This window comes from Adiantum capillus-veneris, chromosome 1 (assembly GCF_014529385.1).
Source record: "Adiantum capillus-veneris isolate H3 chromosome 1, ASM1452938v2, whole genome shotgun sequence".
Classification (NCBI taxonomy): Eukaryota; Viridiplantae; Streptophyta; class Polypodiopsida; order Polypodiales; family Pteridaceae; genus Adiantum; species Adiantum capillus-veneris.
In genome coordinates this window covers 70,703,908-70,724,795 of record NC_140931.1, presented here as the reverse complement: position 1 = coordinate 70,724,795, position 20,888 = coordinate 70,703,908, and the positions used below count along the sequence as shown (strand labels likewise).

The window sequence follows — 20,888 nt, the reverse complement described above, 5'->3', positions numbered from 1 at the left end:
TGTCCTGTGAGCTGTCTCCCATTTGTATCCCATCACATGTGGCATCACCTGTCCAGGGGCCTGATGTGTCCCTGAGAAGAATACAATATCCCCGTCTTTGAAACTATCCTCAAATGCACCCATGTCCAACCTCATAGACCCATTACAATTCCAGGTAGCCATCTTCAGTGTGGTCCCATAGATCTCGCACCGTCATGCAGTGCGCCGCTCTAAAATCACCACCCATCCATCTCTGTAGAAGGCCATCTTTCCCTTCTAACTTGCCGTTGTAATCTCTGGCATTACCTCTCTCATATGTGTGAGCTGTGAGAGAGTCAGGTCATCACCGAGGAAAATACCTGTCTTTTTGAGAGTAGGCCTCTTCCTCAAGAATTCCTTCTTCTCTTCCAACGAGGGGAAGCGTAATATGAGAGCTGTCCCCTTTGAAGACTCTCCCGTGCCATCTCTTTTCTTACCTACCCTCCATGCCTTTGTGTGCAAAGGCTTCTCCATCCCCATCATGGATGTAAGGCTTGTGACCTCTTTCTCCACATTTTTTATGTCCTTGAGACCGGTCACTCTCACATGTAGTGCTCGCATCCGCCTTCTTTGTTCCTCTTCGAGAGTCATGTTGATAAGCGTCGGTGTACAAGGAGTTTCTTGACCTTTCACTTTCTTGGCGACCTGAATCCATTTTTCGGCTTCGTTCGCCTTTTTCTGTGTCCTTGTTATCATCTCCGCCCATGAAGATGTCTTTGCCACACTCAGTTTCTCTTCCTCTGTGATAATCCTTACCTGTTCCTTGATTTCCTTGATTTCATCTATTACCGAGGGCTGAAATTCGCCTTCCTCTAGTCCACTGCTTACTCTATCAGCAAGCTCCTGTGAGACTTCTTTTTTGAGTGTCCGTATCTTGGCGTTTGGGTTCTCCTGTTTGAGGGCTGAGACTTCTTCTTTGAGTGTCTGTATTTCTGCGTTAAGGCTCTCTTTCTCCTTCTTCCATTGTGCGCCTTCATTGAAGACCATATGAAGGAGGTTGGCCTTCTCCTTCCACCATCCTTTCATCTCTGTTTTTCACTCCTTCATTTCCCTCTCCATCTGCGGCATCCGCTTGTTCGTGAGCATGAAGGTTGCCTTTGCTCGCGACTTGCAAACAGGTGAGACATTGACGGCTTCCGTGTCCTGTGCAGGGGAGATTGCTTCCATGTTTTGTCGTTCAAGAGATGTGTCGGGCTCACTTACCATTTCGCACACAGAATTTCCCACTCAATCCTACGCGTATGATGTCGCGTATGATGCCCAGCTGAGCTACGCATATGATGTCTTCCCAGCTACATGTAGGATGTCTGACCTACGTGTAGGATGCTTGCTGACCTACGCGTATGATGTCTGTTGACCTACGCGTATGATGACCCTCCTACACGTATGGAGTAAAAGTGCCTACCTGTGTGAATGATGTTGCTGCAACACACAGGGGACGGGCTGCAGGGGGCAGCACGAAGGGGGTGATGCGAGCAGGCAGGGACGGGGCAGATAGGGCACGAGTAGGCAGGTAGGGGCGGGGCAGACAGGGCGCGAGTAGGGGGTGACGTGAGCAGGCAGGGGCGGGAAGATAGGGCGCAAGCAGGCAGGCAGCAGTGCAGGGGCATCAGCAGGGACAGTGCTCAAGGATGGTTACTGCAGCACAGGGGGACCAGCAGGCAGGTAGCGCGCAGGAACACAAGCACAGAGAGAGAGAGAGAGAGAGAGAGAGAGAGAGAGAGAGAGAGAGAGAGAGAGAGGGCATCCCCATTTCCACGTGGCCCACCACTAGTTTTCATATTTCCTTCCCCTCTTAACCTTTCCCTTTTCCATTTCAAACTAATATCACCATTTCCCTAGTTTTCATATTTCCTTCCCCTCTTAACCCTTCCCTTTTCCATTTCAAACTAATATCACCATTTTCTGATTTTTCTAGAGCTGGTGCCCCCTACCCCTACTACTACCTCCTTTTGAGATAAATGAGATGAAGGGAAGATTTTCCAAAGTTCTAGTAGTACACTTAACACTCTCTTTTTTCTTTGTATTAGGGACTCACCAATGAAAAATAGTCTCTCTTAAACATGGACATAAAACCCATGATGACTTACTATTCCAGAAAAGTCTTGTAGATCTTTTCTCGTGTAATACCGAACCAGGCAGATCAGTTCCTTTTGGATTGGAGCAGAGCTTTTTCTAATATCTATAGATGTAGACAAGTCATGATGGCGAGGCAAACGAGTTCCTTGCAGAGAGCCCAAAGGCTCTTTGGGTTCCATGGAGTAAACTTTTATGTAGTTCTGGGAGGAGTTATAAAGAGATTGGGAGGAGTTTTGGTGTGCTCTAGGTCCCAATTTGATGCAGGCGAAACCCCCACCATCAAGTATCATTCCCCCCCTCTCTTGTGAAGGATCGATCCTCCTCGCTTCATCTCTCTCCCGAGACGAGGTCATGTGCCAACTAAATTCACATAGGGTTTTCCATGAGCAGAGAAAATATGCAAAGGAGCAGGAGAAGCTCCCCAGGAGTCTTGTACTCCAAGACGTGGACAGATGAAGCAGTCAAAGGTGGCTAGATGCAGGAGCTCCAAGCTATGGTTCCACCTTCTTCAGATGACTCTTCTTCTTCGGCAGCAACGGTATTTTTTAACTCGATGCCACCAACCCTGTTTCTACACCCCTAGATACCTCTGATACAAATGAAATGCCTGTTGCTGTGTTGATGACACATTATGAGAAGCCTCTTGTATCTGATCAGATTGTTCATTATAGGAGATCTGAGATGCTGATAAACAAGCAGTAGTCTTGTTTTCAATTGGATGTATATTTTTGGATTACCCCTATGGTGCAATCATCAATTTGCATGCTTTGCCTTGAATAATGTTCACTCAAGATGTTCAAGTAACAGAAGATATTTCTTTGTGAAAAGAAATGAATACAGAACGAAGGTGTTCATGACAGTATATAACAGCTATAGGCATTGCCAGGTTTAACATGGACTCGATACAAAGCATTCCTTCTATACAGTTATGTCACTGCACAAAATTCAAATAGTCTTGCTTATTGGAAGCTGCATTCTCAATATCCAACCCTAGCTCATGAGTACAGGTTGCCTCGACTGCCAGACTTTTTTCAGTTTCCGGACAGGGATCCTCCCCAAAGCTCCCAACTGCAACAACTAATTGGCACCTTTGATGTCCAATACATGCCTGTAGATGTGCAAATAAGGCAATGGTTGAGCACAACTAGTCTGTGTATCAAAGAAATTGGAACGAAAAGAAACCAATCACTATTAATGTAATTGTGCAAGATAATCATTCAATGCTGCTACTTTTTTGCTAAGATGTCACCATGAAAGCCCCATTTTTTTTTTCCAAAAAAGGTCAAGCATGGCTCTTTAGTCTTGTTGACTTACATTCTCCACTGACGGCCGTGATTCTTTAGAATCGCAAAGCCCTAACTGAAAGTCTCCACACTGTCCAGATGGATTCCCGAAGCTTGCAAAGGAGATCTTGCTGATAACAAAACCTTCTTGACAGGTGAGTTCCAGCTTAGGAGCAGCACGGGAGATGAGCTTGCCATTGCTTGTCCACATAGACTGCTGCAACCATGAGCCAGTAGTAGGTTGAGACTCAGACACAAAAGCACAAATTGTGCGTTCGTACCGTAACACCAGAGATACTTGTGATACATCTCCCCCAATTTCTTCAAATAAAACCAAAAGGTTCTCTCTCTTCTTCATCCAAGACTGAGGCACATGGTACCTGCACAGCATCTCCCAAGAAAAAATGTCAAAACACTGTTAGAAATCAGTATCAGTCATCGCATGCATTAAACACACATCCTTAAACTAGCGCAGCAAAATTAGTTACCAGCGCTGAGTGGGCTGTCCACAGCCATTCCGGCATTTGGATGAGCTGTATGGTCCACGATAATCACATGTGTTGGTGCAGCCTGATGTTGGAGCAAGCAAGGCTGGCCAATACCTGCCCAAGCTCTTACCATTGAGCCATACTTCACCTTTACCCATGCTACTGAGGTCTATTGCAAATGGACCATCTCCAAATGGACTGTCAAAGTATGTCTATCAAAAGATACAAACAATTAATAAGTTCAAATGTTGGTCCCTACCAAACATAAATTCAAAAGTCATTTAGGGACCCAAATTTTTTAGTTTTATATAGCACAATCCTATAAGTGAATGAATTGTTGTGAATTCTCCTAGTAAAGGTAACGGACATTTTCAAACTAGAACAAAAGCTGTGTCTAAACTAGAGGATAGCATGAACTTGTCACACACCGAATGCACCACTCAGTAAGCATCCTCTCATGTGCAAGACCCGCTTTGTATGACTGACTCAACAACCTTATAGAGCACTTGTGGAACCCGTGCTCATTAAAGCCAACAGAGCGCTCTCCAGGTTTGAGTACCTAGCTCTCACATTAATCTCCCAAAAGTCTTACTGAATCATCTTGAGCCAATTGTACATCTTCGAATGTCTAGGAGTTTGGGTATCCCTAAAGCTTGGCATATAAGCTTTCATTTGGCCATATTTATATCGCTGAATAGTAGCATGAATTCAAATAAAGCGACCCATTTTCAGGTAATTGGTTCTTGTCATAGAACATTGAGAGCAGCCCAATTGAAGCTTGCATCGTGCAATGCATCACAATATCAAGATAAGGTTCACAAAATAAGCATTCAACATGCAGTGTAATGATGTAGCATCTGGAGGCTGTATTTCTTTTCCCTATATCCAGTGTTAAAACAACAGGCACTTGACAGATGCTTCTATCACATGGAAAAGTAAGAAGCAACTCACGATTGTTTTATCAACAAATACAAAGATTGAGTATAGAGTGCTGCAATGGCAGCATGGCTAAAGATGCTACTTGGAGAGTTGGGCATAAAGGTTCAGATGCCGTTCTCATCAATTGCGACAACCTTAGCAGCAAACATTTGGCGGGGCACCTAGTGTTCCATGCAAGGAAGATGCAATCAGTTAAAACGGAAAAGAGGCTTCACATGGCTCACAATAGTGTTCCATAAATCCCAATTGCACAAATGTCTCAGAATGAACGGCATTTAATCATGCTTTGAAAGGAAAAGAAAGAAACAGTTTATTCATGTCTCTAAGAGTCCAATGTGGCCAATGAGACCATAACATTTCACAAATTGGATCATAGATGGAATGTATCTCTTACTCGATATAGCTTGTGAACAAAAAGAGTACACAAATTGGAATGTTGTCACGAGGCTGTGGAAACCACTAACCTTAGTTGTTGGTTTCTTTCCCTTGATTTTTCTTTAATTTTTAGGGCCCTCTTCTTGAAGTCACAAATGGCCGGACATTCTGTGGCCAGTGTGAAACGGCAAACGGCCAAGAGTTTCACCCACACTCAGAAAGGGCACGTCGCCACGAGATGGTCAGGCCAGTTGGCACTGAAATCCGAGCAGTAAAAGGGTGTCTAGGCTCAGTTCAAAGTCATTTAGGCCCCTCGCTACACTTTATAAGTCAGTGGGTACTAGGAATCTATACTATATATTAAGGAGACTGGTTTTCCAGTGCCACGTGTCAAAGTTTGCTGCATCTGGCGAGTTCCGGTTTATATGAGTGAGGGGGAGAGGGGGAGAGAGAGAGGCCGCCGAAGGCGCCCGGCCGTACTAGTTCAACTCAAAAGAGGCAAAGTGGACACTTGGCAACTGCAGATGCAATTGTCAGTCTCATCTCAAGAGGAGCGCCCAAATTGAGTAAGGAGGCTGATTTGACTTCACAAGTGTTTGTGAGTAGTGGGTGCAGGTGATCATAGCTTTAATGGAAAGTTTGCCTTCTCTCTTGTCTTATATAGAGCGATGATTCTACTCTCGTGCACCTCTCCCCTTTTGAATACAGAATCGTAATGCCCAACTTAAGCGCTTTCCATATGTTTGTGCAGTTGTGTGGGTTCATGCGTGTATGCTGAGGCAAGAGCCTCTTGTCCATGTACTAGATTAGCTAATTGCTAATCCCCTGTAGGTACAGGTGACTTCAGAGAAATTTCACACGAGAAACCTCGTCCGATTCAAAGGGCAAGTAGCCCTACAAGTGCGGGAGTACAAGGGCTTGCTACAAATGCGACCGACACACAAAACAGAGCCCGAAACAGTAAAATACAGCCTGCTGTGTATTTTTGCAGGTTTAGGGTTTTGACCCTACTTGTTCCTATTCCCCCCCAAGAGCTTGGGGGAAGCGATGGGATCACTATTCAGGTGATCGGGTGCATTTTCGGGGCAGAAAACCAAATTCAGCATGCTGCAAATTCTTGCCAGGTTTGGGGAAGTGCCCGTTGCACCAGGGAAGTCATCGTTTACATAGGGATTTTTTCTGTGAAGCCTCCTACTGCGGTTATGTTGTTGAAATCGGGCTGGAATAGGCCATTTTCAGCCCAGTAAGAGCGAGATAGCTCGTAGGAACTCGTAGGATTTCTCCCAAAGTTTTATAAGAATAAAGAAATACCGAAAGGGACACCAATCTTTGGGGCCTACAGGGTGTCACGGTTTGCTTGGTAGCGCTCTAGCTGCCAAGCCGTGGTGTTTAAGTGTTAATTCCCGTTACACATTTATCCGCGAAGTTTCTCTGTGTCGTAAAGTTCAAGTAAAGTTTTTCAAGTAAAGAATCGGGTGAAAGCTAAAGTCTACCTCCCTACGGGCTGGTTTGATGGTTCCGTCGCTAAGATAGAATCACATTTTCCTTAAAGAGTGAGCCTTGGATGATTTGCGGCGCAGACACAATGCATAGAAACTCGGAATTACACTATAGCTGACACGACAAACGACACCAGGGAAGAGGGTTCCTTTTCACAAGACACACATGTTGTTCCTTCTCTACTGTTTGAGCGTGGCGAGAGTTCACGGCAACCCCTGTCTATACCTTTTGTTTATTTGAATGCTCCACAAGGTGAGCAGTACAATCGGAGGTTTTGTAAAGAGTTTCTCTCAGTAACCTCCTACAGCTTGTGCCATTGACAGAGCAGATCGAGAAGTATTGTTGTGGGCTGCCTAAAGAGCTTCGAAACTACTCAACTCCTGAAGTGTCACAGGGATCAGAAAAGGAAAACAAAGGCAAGGGCTCCGCCGAAACGTATGGAGCGCAGGCTAAGAAAAGAAAAAGGAAATCTTTTGTGCGCAAGTTGTTCGAGGAAAAGAAAATTCTGATGGCTAGGAACAAATATTTCAGATGCGAGTAGCTTGGTCACTTTGCTACAGATTGTCCACAAAGAAGAAGACCAGCTGATTCGGATGATAAAGAGGACAGGAAAGGCAAGAAGCCTAAACCCATGGCAAGTCTAGTGCCAAATATGGTGGGTGATAGGCCAAGTTTAGATGTCAGTGAGCTATGCAGAGCATGGGGTAAGTTAGAGACCAGACAACACTTATTTTCTTTGATCTACGTGCTAAAGAAAACTTTATCTCACGAGAGTTGGCCATCAAGCTGGGCATCAAAGCTGACGAGATTGGGTGCACAACAGAGGCAGGGTTGGCATGTCCTGGCCACTCAGAGTGTGTTACGCCTATCATTGGAAAGCTGCTTCTGCATATTCAGTCATATGTGGACACAGGAATTTGATATCATGCCACTAGAAGTGTGCAATGCGATGTTGGGAATCCCGTGATGTCCGTATACATAGAATATCTATCTCAGCTAGAGAGGGATCTGTATTAGCTATTTATAAGTCAAGACTCAGGCGAAGCATGGAGGCTATTCCCAAGCATTCACCACCACCAGCGGTCACCTGCACTGAGACATGGGGGGAATATGCCACATCTCTCTACACAGCATCAGGGAACCACCTATGCCGGACCCACTAGAGACATGCCCGGAGACATGTTCTTTCTTTACTGCCGACAGGTTAAGGAAAGCCATTGATAGGATGAAGACAAGGAAAGAACATGATCATGATCGTCTGGTAGCAGAGCACTTCATCCATGCCAGAGATATGCTTGTAGAGCTCCTGACTATGATGTTTAATCGAGCCATGCATGAAGGCTTCCCTGAGACTCGGAGTATGTCTATGATTGCGCCTATTTTCAAGTCAAGAGATCCCATGATTCCTGGGAATTATCGCACCATCATGGTTGGCCACACATTAGCTAGGCTGTATGCATTCGTTCTTGAGTAGGAGCTGAGTAGATGGGCAGAGCGAGGGGGCATAAGAGCACCATGGCAAGCAGGTTTCAGGAGAGTTTTCTCCACTCTTGACCAGATTCTGACACTTAGAGCTATTATTGAGGAGGGTAGACACCATGGCAAGAGGATCTATTGTAGCTTTGTGGATTTCCGCAAAGCTTTTGACACAGTGCCGAGAGCCAGACTTATAGGTAGACTACAAGACATGGGTGTGCCTACAGAGCTGATATGGGGTATTCTGGCTCTATACAGGACAGTGATGGGGCGGGTACGTACCACTGAGGGAATGTCTGACATGGTCCACTCCACTATTGGAGTAAATCAAGGATGCCCCCTATCCCCGAATCTTTTTGGGATGTATGTGGATGAGTTTTTGGACTATGTAGAGCGTTAGGGAGACATGGGGGCTCAGCTAGCAGGGAAATGGATTCCGTTGTTACTATATGCTAATGATATTGTGCTGATTTCTGACTCTCCAGAGGGGATGCAATGTCATTTGGATGTCTGCATACATTTGCTCGTGACAATGGATCGTTCTTGGGCTGGTTGTTTTTGAAATGTGTATCGTAGGCTTTTAGGAGGGCACCTAATGGCTCATTAACCTTCTCGACCAATAGTGATCCTCTTGTACTAGACCTTCTAGGTTTCTCTTCTGTGGATGCTTCTTCTAGAGGTTGAGACATTTGCATAAGAGAAGGTGCAACCCTTTCCTCATGTTGTCTTATCTTCTCTTTAGCTTGGGTAAGCTCCTTAGCTAGGGATTTACTCTCTCATTCCCTACGTGCTTTCATCCTAACCTTTCTAGCTTTGCAACTATTTTCATTTGTTTTGGCTTTTTGACTAGGTGCATCGGTCTTTGGTTCACCCGTCTCTCGACTCGCGTCAGTTTCTATTTTCTCTGTCTCTGGATTCTCATCATCTTTCTTTTGAGCTTGCGCTCTTGTAATTACTTGAACTAGCACGGCTGGGGAAGACCAAGGTTATGGTGTTCAACACCACACCAGTGGGTCAGGAGGTCAGCACCCACATTTACGTATGGCCAGGAGACTGTGGAGTACACAGATGCATATACTTATCTTGGGGTAGTCTTCGGTGGACCGATGCTTCCACTAAGGAGAGCATCAGAGACTAGAATGACGAGAGCATATGCAGCTTTGGGAGGACTGGAGAGGATGTGTTCATAGGTTCAGTTTCAGGAACAGCGAACAAAGCTCTGTCTTTTTGACATTCCAGTGACTCCAGCTATGCTCTATGGAGTTCAGGTATGGGGACCCTCAGTAGACCAGTATGGGAGATTTGGCAACAAAGATGGATGGAGATATATGGAGAGGCCTCTGGTCTCTATGATCGCTCGGATGATTCGGGCTAAGGCCTTAGTGCCGCATGAGATTATCCGAGCCGAGCTAGCCGCCCCCCCCCCCCCCTCCCCTAGTGGTGGAGGCATTGACCGGATCAGTATCCTTTACGCATGGTCTATGGGATCTCCGGAAAGATACGCTCCGCTGGACCTGGAGTCATCTCGACAACTAGCTCTACAAGGAGATACAGCATGTTGGTATGGACAAATGACAGCATGGTTTCAGTCGCATGGTTTCAACATGGATAGATTGCCTCCGTTTCAATACTCTCTGGATGCACCCTCCCTGTCTCTCACACGGACAGAGATCACCAGACGCATACGCCAGGACCTGATTCAGCTAGATACAAGGAGCACATAGATACAGCTGACATACGAGTTGGGCACGAAGATGGCCTTCTATAGAGAGCATCTTCTCCAACTCATAGAGGACGGCTTTGTGACTAGGCCTGCATACATGGATACGCACTTATCTCATGGGATAAGATGCGCTATTGGGCAGATACGCACATGCTCACATCAGGTCCAGATCGAGACTGGCTGAGTCATTCTAAACCTAAAATGTAGGATTCTCTCATTTGTGCAATGCAAGAAGAGTGCTCTTGCTCCATCTCCTTGTGTACTAGTGTGTGTGTGTGTACTTGAGAGAGAGTGTGTGTGTGTGTGTGATCGAGCATTGCGGCGGCACGACGGCGGTGAAGCGGTTGAGCGCGACGTAGCGGCGTCTCCTTCTTCTTCGCGGCGAGGAATCCTCCACGGCAGGAGCATAGAGCGGTGAGTGACACACCATTGCCCTCTTTTGAGCTTACTAGTTAAGCTAGTTGTGTACTTGGAGCCGTCTGTGGCTCGCACACAGTGTTAGGCAAGTCCCTTGCTTCGACAGTGCGGCAAGGAGCGCACATTTTTGGCGCCGCTGCCGGGGAATCGCCCTGCACTAAGCTCAAGAGGCACTTTGTGCTTCTTCTATGAGTTGTTTGTAGTAGGAAAGAAGAGGAAGAGGAAGAGGAAGAGGAAGAGGAATGAGTTATTTTTCTGCAAGTTGTTAATTTCTGTATTGTCTGCAAGTTCTGTGATTTCTGCATAATCTTGTGTTTTCTGTTTGGACACAGTCTTTGCACAATTAGTAGTCGTTAGCTTGTTCGCAGTGAATAAGTAAGTAGGTACACAGTTAGCAATTTTTGTTTGCACACAGTCTATACACAGTTTTCTGTTAAGGTTTGTTTGCACATAGTCCTTGCACAGTAAGGTAGTGAGAGAGGAAGTAGGTGGACAGTTAGCTCACTGTCAGTAAGCAGTTAGCAGAGTGGTTAATAGATTAGTTAGTGGTTAGCAGCACTGTTAGTAAGTAGATAAGGTAGTGAGCTGTGAGTTGTTGACAGAGAGGTTAGGTAGGTGTGGACAGTGTGTGTGGCCAAGAAAGGGTCACCTAAACCGCGCGCGGTCGTCGCCTTAAAAAAAATAAAAAAATAAAAAAAAATCCGAAAATATTAAAGCGTGAGTGACTAGGGGGCTACACTAAAATTTTGATCGGGATCGGGATTATTTCCCAAAGCCCAAGCCCAGGCCCAGGCCTCAGTCCTCAGTCCTCAGTCTTATGATATATACTAGACTCACTCTTATATATATACCCTACCCCCTCAAGAGGGAATGAGAGCATGTGGGGCAAGTCCTCCACTCTCCTCCCTTCTCTTCCCACTTGCACCCTTAGACTTTCTAATTTGAGCTTAGTTCCCTACTAGAAATTGACGGTTTTAGGGATTCCGAGGACATAAAGTGACCAAACGGAGGGCTGTAAAGCACGGCACGTCCCTCTGACCGAGACGCTCATTTTGAGCTATCATACGTTCTATTCTATAGCTGGGTCAGAAAAAAAAAGGGACCAAAAAATAAAAATAAAATAAAATAAGAAAAGACTTGGGTTGCAAAACACCCAAAAATACTAGGTGAGCAGCCTTCACGGGCATTCACTGACACTTCTAGGGGATCAAAGTCATATGAACCTACGCTCTGGACGAGTGTTAGAGCACGAGCATATTGGTAGTGCCTCCATTTACGTGGGCACCCTAGGTTCTGGACCTTCGGCCGGTACTCAAGGTAGCGCGACCCAAGATCCTCATATCGCGTCTAGTGATTCTTCCTCTGACTACGAAGTCATGGAGGGGTATCCTACACTAAACCCTGATAGTTCAAGTCAAGACATGCATGCCATGGGCCCACGGCCCGGGTCCAGCGTGTTTAGCCGCTTAAAAGAGACCCTTAGTAGAGCTACTCGCTCCGAACATGCGGTTAATGAAATAAATGAAGGGAGTGGGGAAGTAAATTCGTCATTCATGTCTAAAATAGACCCTATGCTTCTTGAGAGTGTGCATGTGAATGTTCCATCCACTGCACCTCCTGATCCTTTAGGACTATCTCCCTCTGAGGTTCTACTACCCGATGGTAGGAGTCTTGCCGAAGTACAAGAGATCGAACGCTATATGCAAGCAACAAGGGAGAGGGAAATTGAGAACCTACGAAGGCTAGAACAAAGTCGAGCCCTGAGAGCAAAGGCTCCTATGACAACAATCATGCCAACCGAGCAACCGAGTGCTCCCAAGGTAGCAGTCACGGAGGGGCAAGCGATGGGGAGCAATAATGCTTCCACTTTGAGGGAAACCTCCAGCACGCCAGGCCTAGATGGGATATTCCTAAACGAAAATTGGGAGTATGACCTACAAGCAGAAGCTTTAACTGATCGGTACACAGGACACACCTATCATGTGGGTTGGTTAGATGTTCTACAATCCACATCGGGTGCTACTATCATAGATGAGCAACAACAGAAAGTCTGTGATGTCCTCTATAGGATTGTCGAGTTAGAAAGACAGAACACAGGGATCAACATGCCTTCAATAGGCCTAATGAGATTCTTGGATACGGGAAAGGCCAACCAACCAACCCTATCACAAATGGAGACTCCCCCAGTGAGCCCCATTGATCCTCCATATGTTGTTTCGCCAGGAGCCTCAGTACAATCTGAGTCCACAAGTGGCAGCTTTACCTTCCCAGATCTAGCTCATCTTTCTCTTAATGACACTACGGCTACCATGCATATCCCAGTGGTGAGCATGACAAGAAGTACACCATGGAGTATTTGTTAATACTGCGCCGATGCCTAGTAACACAGTGCCCCCAACTATACCTACATGTATGTATCAATCATGTGCACCTGTCGTACCTCAGCCTCATGTAGCTCCTACACCTCCGATTATTCCAAGAGCTTACAATCCACAATGGCATTATCCAAGCTCTTATACAAGTGGAGCCATGCCATTTAATAATAACATGCCATATCAGGCACCCCCTATGCCTAGGGCCATGCCTGTAAACTTTGGACCACCGTCTGGTACACCACCATACGAAATATGGGACCCAAGAGCCGCGCGTATGCCAAGGCCAAGGCCAACTCCCATCTCACATGTGGTTCCAGGAGCACATACACCCATTATACCTGCTCAAATAGGAGATTTGGCAGCATTTGCTCAAACTATCGGTCGCTCTATTGCGGAAAACATGCGTAGTGCACCTGATAGAGAGCCTAGGAGCAAGGCAGTTCAAGTAGCTAAGCTCACATAGAAATTCAGTGGAGACGGAGATACTAGAAAGCATATGGAAGTCTTTGAACATGTGTGCGATTCCTTGGAAGAGCACAATGAGCTACATAAGTGTAAGGCTTTGAGTTTGACCCTAAGCGGAAAGGCTGGAGATTGGTATAGAACCTTAAGAGTAGAAGAGAAAACGATCTACTCTACTCTTAGGAGATTGTTCTTGAAAGAGCACATACGAGAGGGAGTACTTTGGGGTGTAGCCTCCCAGCTCCAGAAAGCCCAACGAGAAGAAGGTGAATCCGTGAGAGACTTCATTAGTCGCCTAAAGAATTTGAATTCTCGATGCAATCCAAACGAGCGATTCAACAACAACCAATTGCTCGATAGATTCATTAGGGGACTACGACATGAAAGTATCTATAATGGCCTAGTCATTAGAGGTATCACTACTTGGGAAGCAGTCACCATGAATGCAATCCAATTGGAGGATAATTTAATGATTGCAGGAGAAAGAGTGTCTGCCGAGCCGAAGTCTAGTAGCTCGCAAGCGTCAGGGCATGAGCCAATGAAGATAAAGCCAATCGTGAAAGAGAAAACGATATCTGAGATGACTCTGGCAAATCTCACCAAGGCCATCCAAGAAAGCCTTAGGGGTAATCGTGCTCCACAAAACACTCATATGTATCCAAGAAGGGAGCAACAATGGTGCTCAATTTTCTTGGGCCCACGTACTACGAGTGAATGCCCTACTTTCAGAGTAAAGTTTAACGGGACTTGTAACGCGTGTGGTAGGTATGGCCATCAAGCGAAGGATTGCCTAATGCTTAAACGCATCATGGAAAATAGACCGCCTATAGCTTGGGCAGACTCACCTCGAGTTCCTGCATTGATGCCTACCCCACCCATGGAGCAACAGTTGCCATTACAGCACATGGTCCCTAGAACCCAAAATGTGGTCCAAACCACACCGTTGCCACCTCCAGTGCTAGGACCGCAACCCCCTCATCCAAGAGTTACACCTATGAACCAAATAGGTTGCGAGTCATCTAGTACTTATGTAGATTGCGAAGAGGATATAGACTCTAGTATCACCTATGGAGTCGACATGCTTGAGGAGTGTCTCATGTACTATATGGAAGACCATTGGGGACAAATCAAACCGGTATATCAAGCTACTGCGCTAGCAGCAAGAGGCCAAAACATTAATAGTTTTGCCAGGAGACCACCTCTTCAGTGCTACGAATGTGGTGGACCACATCGAGTAGCTGAGTGCCCCATTAGAATGCAAAAGAATGCTGCACTAATGCAAACAAGTCAAGGGAGTGCATTGGCAATGCCAATACTCACTTGTAATCGTTGTGGCATAGATCATTTGATCGCACAGTGTCCTAACAATACAAACGCACCGAAAATCACACCATTGAACTTAATAGAGATTGTTGATGGGACACCACCAACTATAAACATAGCACCAGTGAATGTACTTACACGGTCGATGCTCCAAAAGCAAAATTACATCCTCGAAGAGAGAGATGCTGCATCCATTGGCCGAGCGAGAAAGAAGAAAATACGAAGAAAGAAATCCCTTAATGCTTCTAGCTCAAAACCTAGTTCAAAGACTAACATAGGGACAGGAGAGGATCCCGTGTATATGAATGACCCTGAGGATGACTCAGATTCGATAGAGACCACGGAGACCAAAACTGTTACTACAAAGGAAAAAGCCAGTGAGGAGGATCACGAGAGGGAATTACGACGAACATCAAAAGAGTATTCAAAGTTAAACCACCCAGTTGCGAACCCCCAAGATAAGCCACGAGAGACAAAAAATGAGGATTGCAAGAGAAAGATTGGAACCTATCCAAACCCAACAGTGGAAATTAAACGAGTCCAACAACTGAGGGGTTTGGTGGAAGAAACTCAACGAAAATTAGAACCTGAACCCAAACATATCCAGATGTCGGACACAGTGTTTCCCACACAAGTTCAACCTCACAAGAACTACAGGCCGTTAGCTATACCCAGTATCATTCGGGAAGAGAGTGAGGGTAGGATATCTGAAAGTGGATACACACCTTTCCTACTAGAGAGAATGTTTGGTGAGGGAATGCCCGACCCCCTTGAGGAAGTGGAGATTCCATCTTCACCATTCTCTTGTCAGGGTCCTACGTCCCACAAGATGCCATTAAATGTTGCCAAGCTGATGGATTTCATGTCCTCAGAAATACGTACGACTATCATATCTAAGTTATACGGAGATCCAGAATTATTCCTAGCACTGCGAGCATTTCTCAATGGAGAATTATTGGCCGGATTACCACAGTTTGCACATATGAACAAATCTGACTCGGTAATGAACGATGAGGAACATTTAGCACCACCATCTGACCTAGCGGGACATGAATCTGTAATTGAAATACCCGTTAACAAGTTGGGGCAATACTTTGAAGGTGATGAATCTAATGCTACTCTACCAATCACTACTAAAGGATTAACTGTAAAGGGGGTCATTGACGGTGGTGCGGGAGTCAGCATGGTGACAAAGAGTTGTTGGGAGTCTATGGGGAGACCTCACCTTGAAGCCACAAGCGTAGTGGTAAAAATGGCTAATGGATCTATTGTTACGCCTATTGGAATGCTAAAGGATCTCAGGATCAAGGTCTTGGGACACAAGGTAAGGCAGACTTTCATTGTTATGGATTTTTCCAAGCATCCTATGTCATTTGAGATGATCTTAGGACGTCCATTCATGAGGGAAGCAAAAATGGTGCATGATTGGTCCAAAAACCATGTCTACTTACAGTTCCAAGACTCTGTCATTCGAGTTGATCTTTTAAGTGGTCGAACACATCCTCTAGGACATAAATTCATCATTGATAATCGATCAGACACAACAATTCACTCAGCTCTATTACAGTATTGTTACACGTGTAACGAAGACACGGATATTGGGGAGAACTCTCCTTATATGGATATCCTACCCGGAATGGTTGAGTCAGACAATGTCGATTGGGTACACCTAGCGGCAACTATAGATACATGGGGAGCTAGAGGAACAACCTGGGTAACACCAGATGGGGAAGAGATACCACACATTGCACCAGTAAACATGTTAGGTGTAGCGCATGTAACATCCGATGATAAGAAAGAGGCACACCTACCTGAGAGTGAAACTGATGATTCCTCAAAGGCTTCAGGCCAATACACATCAGAAACGGGATCTCAGGGAGAAATGGATTCAGAACCTGAGGAAACATCGAGTGAACCAAGTATAGAAACTAAACACTCAAGGCCTAGTACGACCGTCTATGGTAATTTATATGAGAGTGAAGGAGATACAAGCGAAGACCTATCAGGCGAGTCGAGTTCAAACATTTATCAAAATCAAAACCTTAACAAGAAACAAAGGTCATATAAGAGACGACGATATCGAGCAAATGTGAGAGCTAGGATAAACAAGGAAAGATCTACTGCAAAATGGCTTAGCTATCTAGGGGCATGTGATGCTCATCGAAAGCTAGTAGACAATTGGGGTGAACATCTCCAGAGTGTCATGTGGTGCAGCCCGCGACCCATTGACCTCGCTCAATTGGAGGTTACAGAGCCGAAATTGAGTCGAACTATAAGAAGACGTCAAAACCGAGAGTTAGCACAACAACAAAAGGAGGCAGAACTAAAAGAAAGGTCTCTGTCAGGACAAGAGCCTGCTGACTTACATACGGCTCCTGAACATTTTAAATCTTATACCACGGGGGAGCGAAAGGTTGTGTATGCCAAAGCCCAACGAATACCTACCAATGGAAGCAGTGGAGTCTATGATGGTCCAGCGGTAGTTAAAGAGATAGAATTAGCAGAACCAGGTGAGGAGTCTAAACCAGTCTTTATTGCTCAAGACCTTACCGAAACTGAAGAGGCTGTACTTAAGGAGCTCCTCAAGGAATACAAGGATATCTTTGCTTGGACATATCATGACATGAAGGGCGTTCCACCTTCTGTGGTGCAACATACAATTCCCATGATCAACATTGCTAAACCCGTCCAGCAACGATCCTATCTAATGAATCCTAAGTACACCAAAATTGTACAAGAGGAGATTGAAAAACTTATCCAATGTGGATTCATATACCCTATTGAGCACTCAGAATGGGTTTCTCCAATAGTCATTGTGCCAAAAAAGAATGGGAAATTAAGAGTGTGCGTGGACCTCAAGAAAGTTAATGCAGCCACTAGGAGAGATCATTATCCCTTGCCATATTCAGAACATGTGCTTGAAAGAGTTGCGGGCAAGGAAGCTTATAGCTTTTTCGATGGGTACTCTGGTTACAATCAAATCACAATTGCATTAGAAGACCAAGCTAAAACTGCTTTTATCACAGAGTTTGGAGTGTTTGCATTTCGTGTTATGGCTTTTGGCTTAACAAATGCCCCTGCTACATTCCAACGATTAATAAACAATGCATTTAAAGAATTTCTAAGAGAGTTTTGTGAAGCTTTCCTAGACGACCTTTATGTTTATTCTTCTTGGGAGAAGCATTTGTTATATCTACGAAAAATATTTGAAAGGTACAGATTTTATCGCATCTCATTGAACCCTTTCAAATGCCAATTCTGGGTTAAGCATGGAGTCATTCTAGGGCATATAGTGTCCAAGAACGGGATATCCACATATGAGAGTAAGATTAAAGCCATTGCCGATTTGCCACCACCTACGAACCATAAAGGAGTTCAAAGATTTATGGGCCATGTTGGTTATTATCGAAGGTTTATTTTAAACTTTGCCGAGATAGCGCGTCCATTGTACAAGCTTCTTATCGAGTTTCACTGGATGGAAGAATGTCATCAATCTTATGAGTTATTAAAGAAGGCCCTAACAAGTGCTCCAATCCTGCGAACACCTGATTGGAATGTACCTTTTCATGTGCATATTGATGCATCAAACTTTGCTATTGGGTGTGTTCTAACTCAACCAAGAGAACATAAATTGGACTACCCTATTAGCTTTGCAAGTCGCCAGTTAAATGATACCGAGATGAACTACACTACTACAGAGCGCGAAGGTCTAGCTATGATTTACGCAGTAAAGAAATTTCGCTATTACCTTCTTGCTACCAAGTTTGTGTTTTATGTTGATCATCAAGCATTGCTATATTTGGTAAACAAGCCGTGTTCCACAGGTCGAATTACACGATGGTTGTTAATTCTTCTTGAGTTTGACTTCACCGTTGTTGTGAGGCCTGGGAGGAAACATGTCATGGCGGATCATTTATCTCGTATCCCTAATGGCGAAGCTCCTACGGGGGTTGATGATGAATTGCCTGATACTCCTTTGTTCATTGTTGAGACAATGCCTGAATGGAGTGAAAAGATTGTTAACTTCTTAGTTAATGGTTTTCCACCCAAAGAGCTGCGAAAAGATATAGCTCGAAAATTAATCAAGGAATGCGAACCCTATTGCTTACTGGCTGGAACTCTCTATAAGAGAGGAAAAGATGATTTTCTTAGACGCTGTGCCCACGAGGATGAGTATTTATATATTCTACAAGAGGCACAGATGGGCGTAGCTGGTGGTCACTTTTCAGGAAAGTTGACTGCCCAAAAGATCTTACAGTCAGGCTATTGGTGGCCCACTCTGTTTAAGGATGCATCACTTTTTGCAAAGGGATGTGATGAATGCCAACGCTTCAAGAAGCCGCAAAGAAGGGATAGGATGCCTCTACATCCCATCAAGGTAACCCAACCATTTGAAAAGTGGGGCTTAGACTTTGTAGGACCGATTAGTCCGGTTGCACGTAACACGCAATCACGATATATCATTGTGGCTACCGACTATGTAACCAAATGGGCTGAAGTAAAAGCAACACGAAAGGCGGATGCAAAAACAACAGCTAAGTTCCTCTTTGAGAACATTATCACACGTTTTGGATGCCCCTTTGAACTTGTGAGTGACAATGGAACTCATTTTATAAATGAAGTAATAAAAGAACTCAAATCAAACTTCATGATATCTCACCACAAGTCTACACCCTATTATCCCCAAGCAAATGGCCAAGCTGAGAGTACCAACAAAACTCTCATCTCCATTTTGACAAAGACAGTTGAGGCTCATCGCACTGATTGGGACCTAAAGCTTACATCAGCTTTATGGGCTTATCGTACTGCGTATAAAGTTGCTATTAATTGCACACCGTTTAAGATGGTGTATGGCCAAGAAGCAGTTGTGCCATGGGAGTTTGTCATTCCTAGTCTTCGAGTAGCTTCTCAAGAAGGTTGGGATGGTAATCCCTTAGTTGAGCGATTATATATCCTGGAAAAGCTAGATGAAGAGAGGCAATTAGATGTGCGAAATGCTCTAGTGGAGAAGGATAGGAGAAAGAAGTGGTTTGATAGCCATTTAAAGGATAAAGACATCAAGGTTGGTGATAAAGTTCTTATGTACGGGGTACGTAATGAAAAGAAATTGAAATACGCTGGTAAGGGACCATATCGAGTGTGTGAAATTACCTTGCAAGGTACCATTCGTGTGGAGACTCTAGATGGAGTTGAAACCATTGGATTCCTTAATGGGAGTAAATTCAAAAGATATTATGATCCTCTAAGCTAGGAAGAGTTGCAAGCCATCCATCAAAAGAAGGCTGTCAAGGAACAAGCAGAGCTTAGAAAAATCCAAGCAAGAGTTGAGGCTCGAGAACGACAACAACGTCTTAGACGCCAACGAGAGGCTAATCTGGGAATCACGCAAGCATTTTTCGAGGACACAGATGACGACTCATTAGAATCTGAGCCACCCCTACGATACCCAATTGAGCTAAATAGCCCATATGGGAAAGTACTATACAATGCCTTATTAGATACGGGAGCTAAACACAACTTGTTATCCTATGGAGTTTGGTGTCAATTAGGGAAACCGACCCTATCCCCGAGTACGATGCAAGTCAAGGGCATTAATAAAACGAAAACTGCTATTCTTAGAGTCCTTCAGGCCCCTGTTGTCTATGACAATGGAAGCATAGTGCAGAGGTTTCTAGTCATGCCCGCGGGAGCTATGGAAGGCAACGTAAACCTGGGACGCACGTGGATGTTGGCAACCAAATGCACTATTGATTGGGATATTGGTAGTGTCACGACGCGACCACCGACTCTTACCCCTATCATTCAAGCAAAGTCACCTACGTTGCAAACTCTAGCGAAGTTGAAGGATAGCCAACATTCACAAGCCAAGGTGGTTAACTCGTCTTTGCCGGCTACCCATGAACCTAGCACTTCAACACTTGTAGTTGCAGCAAGCAGTAATATTGCAAGTACTCAACCTGTACCACCTAAGAGTACATATCAATGGGTCCCCAAGGCCTTACTTCCAACTACCTCAACCCTCCCATTCATTTCAAGAAAAAATTTCCCTGGAAAACCAAGAGCGCGCTCTAAGAGAGTCAAGACCAAATCACGATGGATTCCAAAACGACTATTAGAAGCCCAAGGCTACTATGATGGAAATGAGCAAATTTGGGTACCTAAACGTAAAATGTGTCCTTCCCTATCAACAACAAACCCATATGAGTCAAACAGTGTAACGCTAAAGCCAATGGCAGACCGTGAGAAGGGAAAGATCACAGAATGCTACACACCTAGTCCAGAGCTAGTTTAGGCTCCAAGGCAAAACCAATTTATTCCACCTAGCTCAGGAAGGGGGGAGTTCCATGAAGCTTCTAGCTCCTCATGTAATACATCCATAGAGATAAAAGCTTCTACACAGCCTCCACCTACAATAGTGGACCTCCATGAA

General features: G+C 44.9%; 1 protein-coding gene and 1 long non-coding RNA gene across 3 annotated transcripts in view; one reads left to right on the top strand and one right to left on the bottom strand.

Annotated features, from left to right (window-relative positions):
* The window catches only part of LOC147464945 (uncharacterized), a 92,927-nt gene extending 90,749 nt beyond the window's left edge, over nucleotides 1–2,178 (top strand). Inside the window, exon 3 of the long non-coding RNA XR_015188754.1 lies at nucleotides 2,049–2,178. This is a non-coding gene — a long non-coding RNA (uncharacterized LOC147464945). The remainder of the gene's footprint in view (nucleotides 1–2,048) is intronic.
* Nucleotides 2,179–2,892: 714 nt separating this feature from the next.
* The window catches only part of LOC147464943 (beta-galactosidase 15-like), a 242,071-nt gene continuing 224,075 nt past the window's right edge, over nucleotides 2,893–20,888 (bottom strand). For both annotated transcript variants that reach the window (XM_086517172.1, XM_086517176.1), the window contains exons 18-20: nucleotides 3,869–4,080; nucleotides 3,412–3,760; nucleotides 2,893–3,205 (exon numbers count right to left, since the gene is read on the bottom strand). In XM_086517172.1, the coding sequence (XP_086373298.1) occupies nucleotides 3,029–3,205; nucleotides 3,412–3,760; nucleotides 3,869–4,080 (738 nt within the window). In that variant the 3' untranslated portion in view covers nucleotides 2,893–3,028. The remainder of the gene's footprint in view (nucleotides 3,206–3,411; nucleotides 3,761–3,868; nucleotides 4,081–20,888) is intronic.